This window comes from Salmo trutta, chromosome 12, assembly GCF_901001165.1.
Source record: "Salmo trutta chromosome 12, fSalTru1.1, whole genome shotgun sequence".
Classification (NCBI taxonomy): domain Eukaryota; kingdom Metazoa; phylum Chordata; class Actinopteri; order Salmoniformes; family Salmonidae; genus Salmo; species Salmo trutta.
Genome location: NC_042968.1, coordinates 89985860 through 89998062, shown reverse-complemented (window position 1 = coordinate 89998062; position 12203 = coordinate 89985860). Strand labels below are relative to the sequence as shown.

The following is a 12203-nucleotide window of genomic DNA, read 5'->3' as shown; positions in this document are numbered from 1 at the left end:
TTTGAAGGGATGTCCACATACTGTACCTTTGGCCATGTCCTTCCTCTGTGCGTTAGAAGCGATGTGTCGTAATATGGTAAATTCTGCAAGAGAGCTGTAAATGAATAGAATCCAATGTTGCATTCTCTGCTTTGCCAGTGACAGCCAGCCCACTTTCTGATACAGATCACAGTCAAATCGGACACACGTAATAATGCAGCGGCAGCAGCGTTCATATATATTATATCGCCGTAGTCAACTCGACATCATTTATTTTAAATAGAAAGAAAACCGAACAATGGATTATAGTTTCTCCTGGCCCATACACTACTTCCTGGGTGAGGAACCATCTAAAATGTTTATTCAAATGAGTGCCACTTCTGTCCTGTGGCCCCCAGGCTCCAGTGCCCCCATGCAGGCCTGTTCCAGTGTATGTTGACAGGGCTGGTGTTTCTGATGGAGAGGAAGGGGGAGGTGCTTTATAGGACTGTCCAATGGGACGACAGTCTCCTGCACTCCACAGGCCGGACACCTGCCGGACCTCTGTTCAGCATTGAGTGTCCTCAGGGATCTGTTCGTCAGTTACACCTCCCACACTGTGAGATTCCCTCTGGTGAGTTTTACACTACGTCTTCATCAAAGTTCAAATGTCAACATCTGTCCAAATAGACAATTGAACATATTCTTGGGATAGAGCAGAGTCATTAAAGACTTCAACTGAGTACATGGTAAGGAAACAGGTCATGCTAGACAGAATTACACAAATATTGTTAATTACTAATTAATTAGGGTGTTACAGTTACAGGGGTAAATATGAAAGCTCTAATTGAAACAAACACTACGGAACTCCATCAAACAGCGTTCTTCAAGTTGTTTAAAGTTGAAGGGTTAAGTAAACACGGTGGAAATAGAAATGTCACAGCGAAGAATTTAGGGCCCAATTCAAACAGATCTGCTTTAGCCGACAGCCACATAGCTGATGTTTTAACGGTGTCGGAGGTGGAACTGCGTTACAGCTGTCAAATCCACAAATGGCTCCCGGCATTTTACAGTACCTAAAGCGGACATTGCGATCGGCTGCACGGAGTTAAATTAAGAGAAATCCAATGCAGTCTTGTTTACAAGTTCTAACACTGGAATGTGAGATGTAATCTACACTTCGATTAAACTGATAGAAATACTAATTATTTTGTTTCATGATTTTCACTTTCTCGTTCTGAACTTCTAACCCGAGTGGGACGGGTGTGGTTTCTTGACAACGATCACAAGAGTAGCTGCTCACCAATTTGACAGCTCTTTTGCAATTCCACCTACCAACACCTCCAAAAACATCCACTATCGCCCGGGTTAACGCTTGATCTGATTGGATCTAGGCCTTAGTTCAGTAGGTACTGCAGCAGCACTCAGTCAAGGTAGAGCAAACAGCACAGCACACAGTGAGAAGCCACACAAGCTAGAAAGTGTGGCTACAAATTGACTGAGGATTCAGGATTTATTCTGTGTTTAAACCATTAAACACAGAATAAAATAAATAAATAAATATTAATTATAATAAAATGCAAACGGTTCAATAAATAATGCCCAGAAACAAACAAAACTTTACTTAATAAGCTTTACAACAACAATACTCTAAAACACCTTGACAACAACAATACTCTAAAACACCTTGACCGCGTGGCAGCTTGGAGTCCAGCAGTCTACCTCTCCTCTCCCTGATCTGGCTTCAAATCAAATCAAATCAAATTATATTTGTCACATGCGCTGAATACAACAGGTGTTCCCATTGCTCCTGCCAGTACTTCATGCAGTTCCCATGGCTCCTGCCAGTACTTCATGCAGTTCCCATGGCTCCTGCCAGTACTTCATGCAGTTCCCATGGCTCCTGCCAGTACTTCATGCAGTTCCCATTGCTCCTGCCAGTACTTCATGCAGTTCCCATGGCTCCTGCCAGTACTTCATGCAGTCCATCCCGTTATTTTCCTCGCTCCCAGGAATCGTTCAGCTGGAGCTACGACGACAGCAGGCCTTCCTGAGTTCTTATCCACTCCTGTAGTGTAGTTTACCACCATTGTAATAAATTCCAAAAAGTTCAAATTTTTTCATGATAATGGTATCACTCATGTCCATCCCTCTGCAAACATATGACACGTCACCAAACGCTTAAAGGGAGGGCCACAGGTGTGCTTAATCACCTCGTTATCCTTGAAGTAATTGGAAACATCAATCCCAGAGCACAATAGTGATATTCAAAATGACTACCTAGTAACAGGACGATCTTCACCCTGTTACACAATCAACACAGTTCACAAATTACCCTTTTCTCTATTGCAGGGAAAGGCTTTGATTCCTTATCTGTGGTCCATGTTACTGGTGACAGTGTGGAGATTCTGCAGCCAGTCAGGGTGACTGACTCACATGCGGTGGTGGACATCACAGACCTTTGCTTATGGGGCCTGGCATATCCCTACTGGCAATTCTCATTGAAAGGCCAAGTGTTGCTGTTCCACAAACCACAACTCCGCAAGCCAACTCTGAACGTACATTTACTTCCAGTGAACGTGCCTGTCACTGAGGTGCAAGAACCCTTACATTCAGTATAGGGACACTTTTGTTGCTAAAATGAATCTGAAAGTCACTTTAGGCAGTAAATTATATAATTTGTCTGTCCTCTGATAATCGAAAGACCCTTATTGATAACCAGCTCTCTTACAGGTGGAGAAGCTACAGCGGGCCTGCAAATACATTCAGATCCCCTCCAACTGCCTGCTCACCTGTGGGGAAATATACAAACTCTGCTGTGATTCTGCTGAGAAAAACAAGATACAACCATCGGTACAATAAATCATATTTTTCCACGTTTTTTTTTAGCAAACATGTCCTGGATCATGTGAATGTGACATTGTCGTACCAAATGCTGTGTGATTTTGAAATGTGAGCTGTGCTGATCCATGTACTGAATGTCAGTTGGTGGAGACAACGTTGACTGTCCATGTGTTTCAGGAGGAAAGGTTTCGCCGTGACTACGGCCCCAACTACCACCCCACCTTCCAGGTGATCCTGGAGGCAGGTACAGAGGATGTGGAGCTTAGGCTTCTGAAGAGAGGGGATGAGGAGGTATGGATACGCCAAGTGCCACTAACAGGTAAGTTGTTACTTAAACCCATCCAGTCCCTTTACTGTCATACACGTATCTATAGTGTGGATCATCTACACGTAAATGTAGAAGGTATCTTCCATCACAAGTACGTTTGGCAAATGTATCTCTTACTTTTCCCTGCCCCCCCCCCCCAGATACTGTGTTGATTGGTGGGCTGGAGGTCCGTGCTGTGGAGCAGCTGCGTTTTGTGCGGTGTAAGTTTGTGGAAAAAGTATCAGAGCCTACTATTAAATGTCTCCTGGACGGGCTCCTGCAGAAGAAAGTGGTCAACAATTATGAAAAAGACTCAGTAAAGGTAATAGCTGAGAAGGCAGACAAGGCACGTGCCATCATCGACATGGTGCTGAATAAAGGAACTTTTGCATGTTTGACAATGAAAACACTTCTGTGTGAATTAGACCAATGCTTAAGCTCAGAACTGGGTTTGAACTAGAACATTGTTGGAGAATGAGACAACTTGTTGAGTATACCCATCCCCCGGCATGAGTATCTAGGCAAAACCGCTACAGATGTAAGATCTTAATTTGATCACCTCTGTTGCAGAACTTTCCTTTAAAACTTGAAGTGTATTTGATGTTTAAAAAGGCTTCTAAAGTTTGTAATTTCCACATTTCAGACTTGATTTTACCTTATGTATTAACCGCTACAAAATATCCATTAAATGTCCATTAATATAATATGTACACATGATATTTCACATTTCTTGTGGCTGCAAGATTATTTTCCTGCTGTTGGAGACTGGCTCAAATTAAAAGAGATTAAGGATCGGCCCCTTTTTTAAATTGTCGCTTTAAATGACATACGCAAATCTAACTGAGGGTAGCTCAGGACCTGAAGCAAAGATATGCATTATCTTGGTACCATTTGAAAGGAAACACTTTGAGGTTTGTGGAAATGTGAAACAAATGTAGGAGAATAAAACACATTAGATCTGGTAAAAGATAATACAAAGAAAAAACAAATAGTTAAAAAAAAATTGTACCATCATCTTTGAAATGCAAGAGAAAGATCATAATGTATTATTCCAGCCCAGGTGCAATTTAGATTTTGGCCACTAGATGGCAGCAGTGTGTGTGTGCAAAGTTTTAGACTGATCCAATGAACCATTGCATTTCTGTTCCAAATTTTGTATCAAGACTGCCCAAATGTACCTAATTTGTTTATCAATAACTTTTCATGTTCAAACCTGTGTACTCTCCTCAAACAATAGCATGGTATTCTTTCACTGTAATAGCTAATATAAATTGGACAGTGCAGTTAGATTAACAAGAATTTAAGCTTTCTGACAATATCAGATATGTCTATGTCCTGGGAAATGTTCTTGTTACTCACAACCTCATGCTAATCGCATTAGCCTATGTTAGCTCACCTGTCCAGCAAGGGACCCACCAATCCCAAAGAACTTTTAAGATCCTACATCTGTTCACAGAGATGTCATCACCCTGACTCGCAGAATATCACTTCACATTCAACACTGTACGGAGACAAAACTCTGTTAACAATGTTCATTTGGATCATGTTTAAGAGCGCCTGCTAAATGGCCAAAGTATACATTTCATTTTAGTATACACTGTGTATTGTTGGAAGTGTTTAACAAAATGTATGAAAGTTGTCAAAATGAACAGTCGGTCATTAGCTGTTTACCAACTCTCGTGGTATATCCGTGTGAGCCAGTGCATGCTAGCAATAGAGAAACTTGAACAATTTGAGTATCAACATTGACTCAAGACGCGATTCTGTAAATAAGAACGTCTGGCTGACATATTGTACATTGTTCTATTCCAGCCAACCAAAATGAACCATATTTATAAGGAAACATTGTATTATAGTTATTAATATGAATATTGATAATGTATTTCTTTTTTTGTAAACGTATGTTTGTGAATTGGAGACCTACATGAAAATGTTTTTTATTTTCTTACAATAGATCCTAGTTTTTAGCGTTCGATACACTACGTTTATGAATGTTCTCTCACATGCTGTAAATAAAAAATGATAGAGAAACGTAATCGTTGAATATTGTAAGAGCTTTCATTGTCTGCTTATATGCCCCCTTTATTTATCCTACGGTTCTGACTTGGTGTACAGGGAGAACACTGTAAGAAAGGCCCATGTTCTGAATTCTGTCTCTGTACATTACAAAAGTGCTAAACAAATAGTTCTATTGACTACGTCCATCCTAGCTCGCTCATTAATGTCAATCGAAATTACGGATTGCCTCTTATCCGCTTGTCGTTCGTTCCCTTGTGCCATAGTTTGTACATCTCAATGGTCAGTAGAAACCACATTTGTTTAAACAAGTCAGCTATATCAGCTATGTTTTCTTAAAAGCCAGTAAATGAGGCTGAATGAAGTGTTTCGCTGCCAGACAAGGCTCCGCTGATAACCAGGTGTAGCAGTGGTAAGGTGTTGGGACTGCTGTTGGGACTGCTTTATGAAGGTCCTAACAGTTTGTGGGCACCGTTTGTCACCATTATAGTGCAATTAATGTATTGTTTATTGTTGTGTAGTGACTTTGCTGGCATGCTTCCCACTTATACATTTTTTAAACCACCAAGATTTACATGCTAAAATCGCCACTGCTTAGTATCATGTGGACTGAACGTGACTGAGTGCAAGACACTAAACAAATAAATCAATCAAATCATACTGCATACTGCATGTTTATGATGTTTGCTATTACCCACCCCTATGATCCGTAAAGGTATTGGTGAAATGATGTGTCTCTGAATATACTGGTTTATTGTACCAGTAGATTGTGTTTCTTTGACATCGTAACACATTAACAACAAAGAACCTGTGTTGATTATTGAGAGGCAATGTTTGCGCTAAAATGTGCGCAGACGAGCAGCTCCCCCGGGACTGAAGAAGTATCAACAGGAGAGAAGCAAGTTATTCAACTTCACTCTACTTTCTAGAGTTTTCCCCGTTAGTTAACACTATCGACGTTTCGCTTTACTGTGGGAATTGGGATCGAATAAACGCAATATTAGCCACTTTCAATGCATCATACCGAAACAAAACGACCAATGTAAGATTTAGTATGCCAAACTAACTCAACTATGCAAGAGATGTTGTTGTATGCAGAACACACCTGAGTAGGATTCTATTGCATTGACACGCACGACTTCATACCTCACAGAGCAGTGCACCATAACCAATCAGAGCTGCAGTATCCCTATATACAAATCGACCATTGCCATATGGATCTGTGCTGTTTACTTTGAAATGGACCCGTTTACAGCTTCATGAGTAGATGCACATGTTTGTTTTGAAATCAGAGCGAGAGCGGCATGTAGCCATGTGTGCACATTTTGTTCATATCCTTTGCTAGTTAGTGAGTTATCAGCCCAGTTATAGATCATTTGTAGTCAGCAATAGGGGAGTGATTGCTTCCTATAAGAGCACAAAACGTGTGCATTTCTAGTCATGTTTGAAAACTGAGTCAGGTAAAGAGCTTTATTTGTCTTAAAGGGGCAGTGTTGTATTTTGAGAGAGGCTTGAATATGCTAATTAGCCAATAGGCAGAGGGTAGCACGATTTCTCTGATTCTCTGTAATAATGGTATGGGAATAATGATGCATTTTCACAACAACATTTTCAGTCACTTCCTTATCTGAAGGACAAGTGGATAAACAGGTTAATGTCAAGCCCTGCATGTTTTTTTTCAAAAGTCTCATGGAATGTAGGCCGACATTGGACACCACAAATTGGCTGCTACTGTAGGCTGAATGATAGAACAGCTATTTCCATGTTAAAATGTTATGGGATACATTTTCTCCATTGTTTTTGATGGTAGACCACTCTGGTAGGCCTACATTATAATCAGATAGCCACAGTAGCCCACTTGACCACTGTTAAAACTGTAACTTAAAGTGGGTATAGCCTCATTGTAAAAGCACAATGGAAGTTGCACAGAATTTTCACAATGTTCAGGTGACCTGGAATTTGCTCAGTGAATTATTATTTATTTTTTTTGAGCGAACATTGGCTATAAGATGTAAGCTGTAGGAATGTAGGGAGCTACAAGGGCTGAATCTCAATCTGGGCACTTTGAGCACTCCATCACTCGATATGCACATTCATGATTCAAGTTGAGTCAAGTCATCGAGGGCTCCACTGCACACTTCGAAAATCTCTTTATCGAATGTGCATCCTATGGACTCAGCGCCCTTGGCAGCATCTTAGCATGTTACCTAGCAACAACATAGCAACTGAAATGACTAACCAAACCCCAGCTCAAACTCTGTTCACATGTAAGTTGCTTAGCATAGTTTTCTGACTATAGTTTTACTCAAAATGTACTCTAAATGGAGTTTGCAAAATAATATATATATATATATATATGCATTACCTCAACAAGACCTTTCTATTTATTTTTACATTTTTATTTAACCTTTATTTAACTAGGTATGAGCTGTGTGTTTTGTCACACAACACAATGCCATAGATGTCTCAGGTTTTGAGGGAGCGTGAAATTGGCATGCTGACTGAAGGAATGTCCACCTGAGCCGTTGCCAGAGAATTGAATGTTAATTTCTCTACAATAAGCCGCCTTCAACGTAATTTGGTAGTATGTCCAACTGGCCTCACAACTGCAGACCACGTGTATGGCATTCTGTGGGCATGTGTTTTGCTGATTTCAAGACTGTGAACAGAGTGCCCCATGGTGGCGGTGGGGTTATGGTATGGGCAGGCATAAGCTACAGACAACAAAAACAATTGCATTTTATCAAAGGCAATTTGAATGCACAGAGATACCGTGATGAGATCCTGAGGCTCATTGTCATGCCATTGATCCGCAGTCATCATCTCATGATAATGCATGGCGCCATGTCGCAAGGATCTGTATGCAATTCCCAGAAGCTGAAAATGCCCCAGTTCTTGCATGTTTGGGATGCTCTGGATCGACGTGTTCGACAGCGTGTTCCAGTTCCCGCCAATATCCTGCAACTTCACACAGCCATTGAAGAGGAGGTGGACAACATTCCACAGGCCACAATCAACAGCCTGATTAACTCTATGCGAAGAAGATGTGTCCCGCTGTATGAGGCAAATGGTCACACCAGATATAAGGAGACCAGCCAGGAGACCAGCCAGGGGACCAGCCAGGAGACCAGCCAGGGGACCAGCCAGGGGACCAGCCAGGGGACCAGCCAGGAGACCAGCCAGGAGACCAGCCAGGGGACCAGCCAGGGGACCAGCCAGGAGACCAGCCAGGAGACCAGCCAGGGGACCAGCCAGGGGACCAGCCAGGAGACCAGCCAGGGGACCAGTCAGTCAGGGAGGAGGAGAGCTATAAGGAGACGGTGGAGAGGCAGAAGAACAGGGAGCATGATGGTAAAATTGAGAGATTTTTTAAATATTTTTGAGAGATTAGTGAGAAAATATTAATGGAATAAATTATAATTAAATTAAAATAAAGTAATAAAGTAAAGTATAGCCTACGAAATCAACTCTGGTCTCATTGTCAAATATTTTCCAGTTTTCTTCGTTTGACCACTAGATGTCCTCAGTCATATTCAGATCAATGGTTCAGATACATATTGATTGACGTGTCAAGCATTGTGGGGGTGTTGGTAAATTATACAGTAAGATTTTTTTTTTAATTATTATTATTTTACAAATCAAACAGTTTTTAAAGTTTGGCTGTCAAAGATTATGAATGATTAAAACACTTATTTAAAAAAAAAATCTATCACTGAAATCAGAGTATAGGTCAAAGTGATGTCTTTGTCAAGAACTTCATTGCAAAATGAGGGCACATGTTTACCATTGAGGCATGTATGATGTAGAGATTAGATCAAGTGATGTCAACACACAAGAAAAATAAGACCTTCCTATCAAACAAACAATTGGTGAACACCCAGGTGATACAATGACAAGGAACTGATTGGTGAGAAACAGTCAGGTGATACAATGACAAGGAATTGATTGGTGAGAAACACTCAGGTGATACAATGACAAGGAACTGATTGGTGAGAAACACTCAGGTGATACAATGACAAGGAACTGATTTGTGATAATAAAATAAATAACAAAGAACTGATGACCTAAATAGGTAGAAAATATTGCTTTTTTAATGGACAGCTATTGATGAAGAGGGAGGGAGGGGGAGGAGAGAGTGAGAGAAGAGGGAGAGAGAGGGGAGAGAAGATGGAGAGAGGGGAGAGAGAGGGAGAGAAGAGGGAGAGAAGAGGGAGAGAGAGTGAGAGAAGAGGGAGAGAGGGGGAGAGAGGGGGAGAGAATAGGGAGAGAAAATGGAGAGAGGGGGAGAGAAGAGGGAGAGAAGAGGGAGAGAGAAGAGGGAGAGACAACGGCAATCTGTAGCATGCAGGTATGAATTGAGCCACATCTAAAACGTTATACCTTTTCTATATCCATATAGAAACACTAGCTACGACCTGCCTTATTTAGCTAGCTCAATGTGAAATTCTGATTTGTGGGAGAGAGGGAGAGAGAAGAGGGAGAGAAGGGGGAGAGGAAAGGGAGAGAAAAGGGTGAGAAGAGGGAGAGAGGGGGAGAGAAGAGGGAGAGAAGAGGGTGAGACTCAGCAGTGACCAACTGGTGTAGAGACTTCTCCTGCCAGTCTCTGGCTGCGCTCCTCTCCAGCAGCTGGGAGTGCATCGGGTGATGGACTCACGATGGCAGCCTCCAACATGTTCCTATGTGTGGGACACATACCGCCACAACCTGGTTAGTCAGTATAGCTGGACTAGATACTTACATTGCTGTTCTCCAACAGCAATGTAAGTAGCTAGTCCAGCTATACTGACTAACCACTTAACTCATTTCATTTAAATAGTAACTAAATTGTTATATAGCTGTGATATAACAGGTATTAGAAACGTTTAGGTGTCCCCGTTTGCCAGAACTGCTGGCTAATAATTTGCTAGCTAGGTAGGCTAGCCACCTGTGCATCAGCTCCCCTCCCAACAAAAAAACACAAGTATTTACCTATCGTCATCTAAGTAGAATATAGACGAACTGTAGTGTCTAAATTAAATAGATTTTAATAAAAGCAAAACTTTGGTCTATAATGTAGAATGAGGAGTCTATTAATTTCCCAAACGATAAGTAACCTACATTTATTATATCTAATTCATGATTGTAATTAATTCCATTTTGTTTCTAGATGATTAACCAATTAAATTACTATGTGTGCGTTAAGTCAGCTATTCTGTCAATTAAATGTTATTTTTTTCAACCTCTCGTATTTCAGGCAGTTCGTATGGTCTCGTACATGAACCTGAATGTCTGCGTTCTGATCCTGAGGCTCTACGGTGACGCTGAGCGGTACTGTACCTCAGGCCTGAGTTTCACCTCACGAGGCAGTCCATGACGGGGCTCATGAGGCTGCTTCACCAGGAAAAAGACTATGGGGACAGTACCTTGAGGTCTTGATCTTTGTATACTGGCAATAGGGTAGTTGTCAGCACCTTCAGCGTCTTGAAACCACCCGTATGCAGAATAGTCCACAAGACCATGAACTATCTGAAGATGGCCATCAACTTCCCTGCTCCAGAAAATGTGGAAGACATAGGGAGGTTGGCGAGGACCATCGATGGTTGCCACATACGCATCAAGCCACTAGGATGAGAAATTAGCTGAAGGATGTCTTTGCTGCAGTAAGATTAACAAAAGCATCTTGACTGAATCCTTTTGGGGAAACCTCCGCAATCCATTTCTGTGATCCAGGTCAGGAATCATTCTACCTGATGTTCGGATCACCTGGAACATGATCAAGGTAAACCTCAGGTGTGATCATATTGATCAAAACAAACCAAATGATAAAAAAAACTATAACTACAAAAAAGGTGATTAGAAGTTAACTAGCAGTACTATATGGTAATAGGAACAATCTGAGATGGCTTGTTCGTTCTCGCTATGTGAAAAAAATTGAGGTGATTTGTTGCAACAGAATGTTGTTGTTAGGTGGGACGGCTCGCAGGAAGTTTGCGAACGGATTTCAAACTTTGGAATATTGATAATTGGCAGTTTAGGATGTCAATTACACATAATTTCAATGCTCATTTTGGCCAAAACACCTGCAGACAAGAGTGATGAACACATTAGCAAGTGGCCACTCAATAAATGGCTTAGGGGCAAAATGTCTGGGTTGAGATTCAGTCAAGATGCTTTTGTTAATCTTACTGCAGCAAACACATCCTTCAGCTAATTTCTCATCCTAATGACCTTGATTAGTTGAGTCAAGAGTGGATGATTGGAGAGGAAATGTAAGGAGGACAGAGGAGAGGAGAATAAAAGTGAAGTGTGAACAGGAGAATAGAGGAGAGGAGAATAGAGGAGAGGAGAATAGAGGAGATGAGTGGAGTGGAGAGGAGAGGAGAGGTTAAGAGAGGAGAGGAGAATAGAGGAGAGGTGAGGAGAGGTTAGGAGAGGAGAGGAGAATAGAGGAGAAGAGAATAGAGGAGAATAGAATAGAGGAGAGGAGAGTGGAGGAGAGGAGAATAGAGGAGAGGTTAGGAGAGGAGAGGAGAATAGAGGAGAGGAGAGATTAGGAGAGGAGATTAGAGGAGAATAGAGGAGAGGAGAGATTAGGAGAGGAGAATTGATTAGAGTAAAATAGAGGAGAGGTTAGGACAGGAGAGAAGAGAAGAGAAGAGGAGAGGAGAGGGGAGGAGAAGAGAATAGAGGAGAGGAGAAGTTAGGAGGGGAAAGGAGAAGATAGGAGAGGTTAAGAGAGGAGAGGAGAATAGAGGAGAGGTGAGGAGAGGTTAGGAGAGGAGAGGAGAATGGAGGAGAGGAGAATAGAGGAGAGGAGAATAGAGGAGAGGTGAGGAGAGGAGAATAGAGGAGAGGTGAGGAGAGGAGAATAGAGGAGAGGAGAATCGGCTCTATGCATTATACATCCTCCAACATTCTAATTTACTTTCTCCCGGGTTGATGACTTCCGGAGTGTTTACTTTCTACCGGGTTGATGACTTCTGGAGTGTTTACTTTCTACCGGGTTGATGACTTCCGGAGTGTTTACTTTCTACCGGGTTGATGACTTCCGGAGTGTTTACTTTCTACCGGGTTGATGACTTCTGGAGTGTTTACTTTC

General features: G+C 41.7%; 1 protein-coding gene across 4 annotated transcripts in view; it reads left to right on the top strand.

Moving 5' to 3' along the window:
* Positions 1 to 3903, top strand: part of LOC115204632 (sterile alpha motif domain-containing protein 9-like) — a 41051-nt gene extending 37148 nt beyond the window's left edge. For all 4 annotated transcript variants that reach the window (XM_029770308.1, XM_029770309.1, XM_029770306.1 and 1 more), the window contains 5 exons: positions 378 to 592; positions 2311 to 2552; positions 2692 to 2811; positions 2980 to 3121; positions 3271 to 3903. In XM_029770308.1, coding sequence (XP_029626168.1) covers positions 378 to 592; positions 2311 to 2552; positions 2692 to 2811; positions 2980 to 3121; positions 3271 to 3569 — 1018 coding nt within the window. In that variant the 3' untranslated portion in view covers positions 3570 to 3903. The remainder of the gene's footprint in view (positions 1 to 377; positions 593 to 2310; positions 2553 to 2691; positions 2812 to 2979; positions 3122 to 3270) is intronic.
* Positions 3904 to 12203: the final 8300 nt, after the last annotated feature.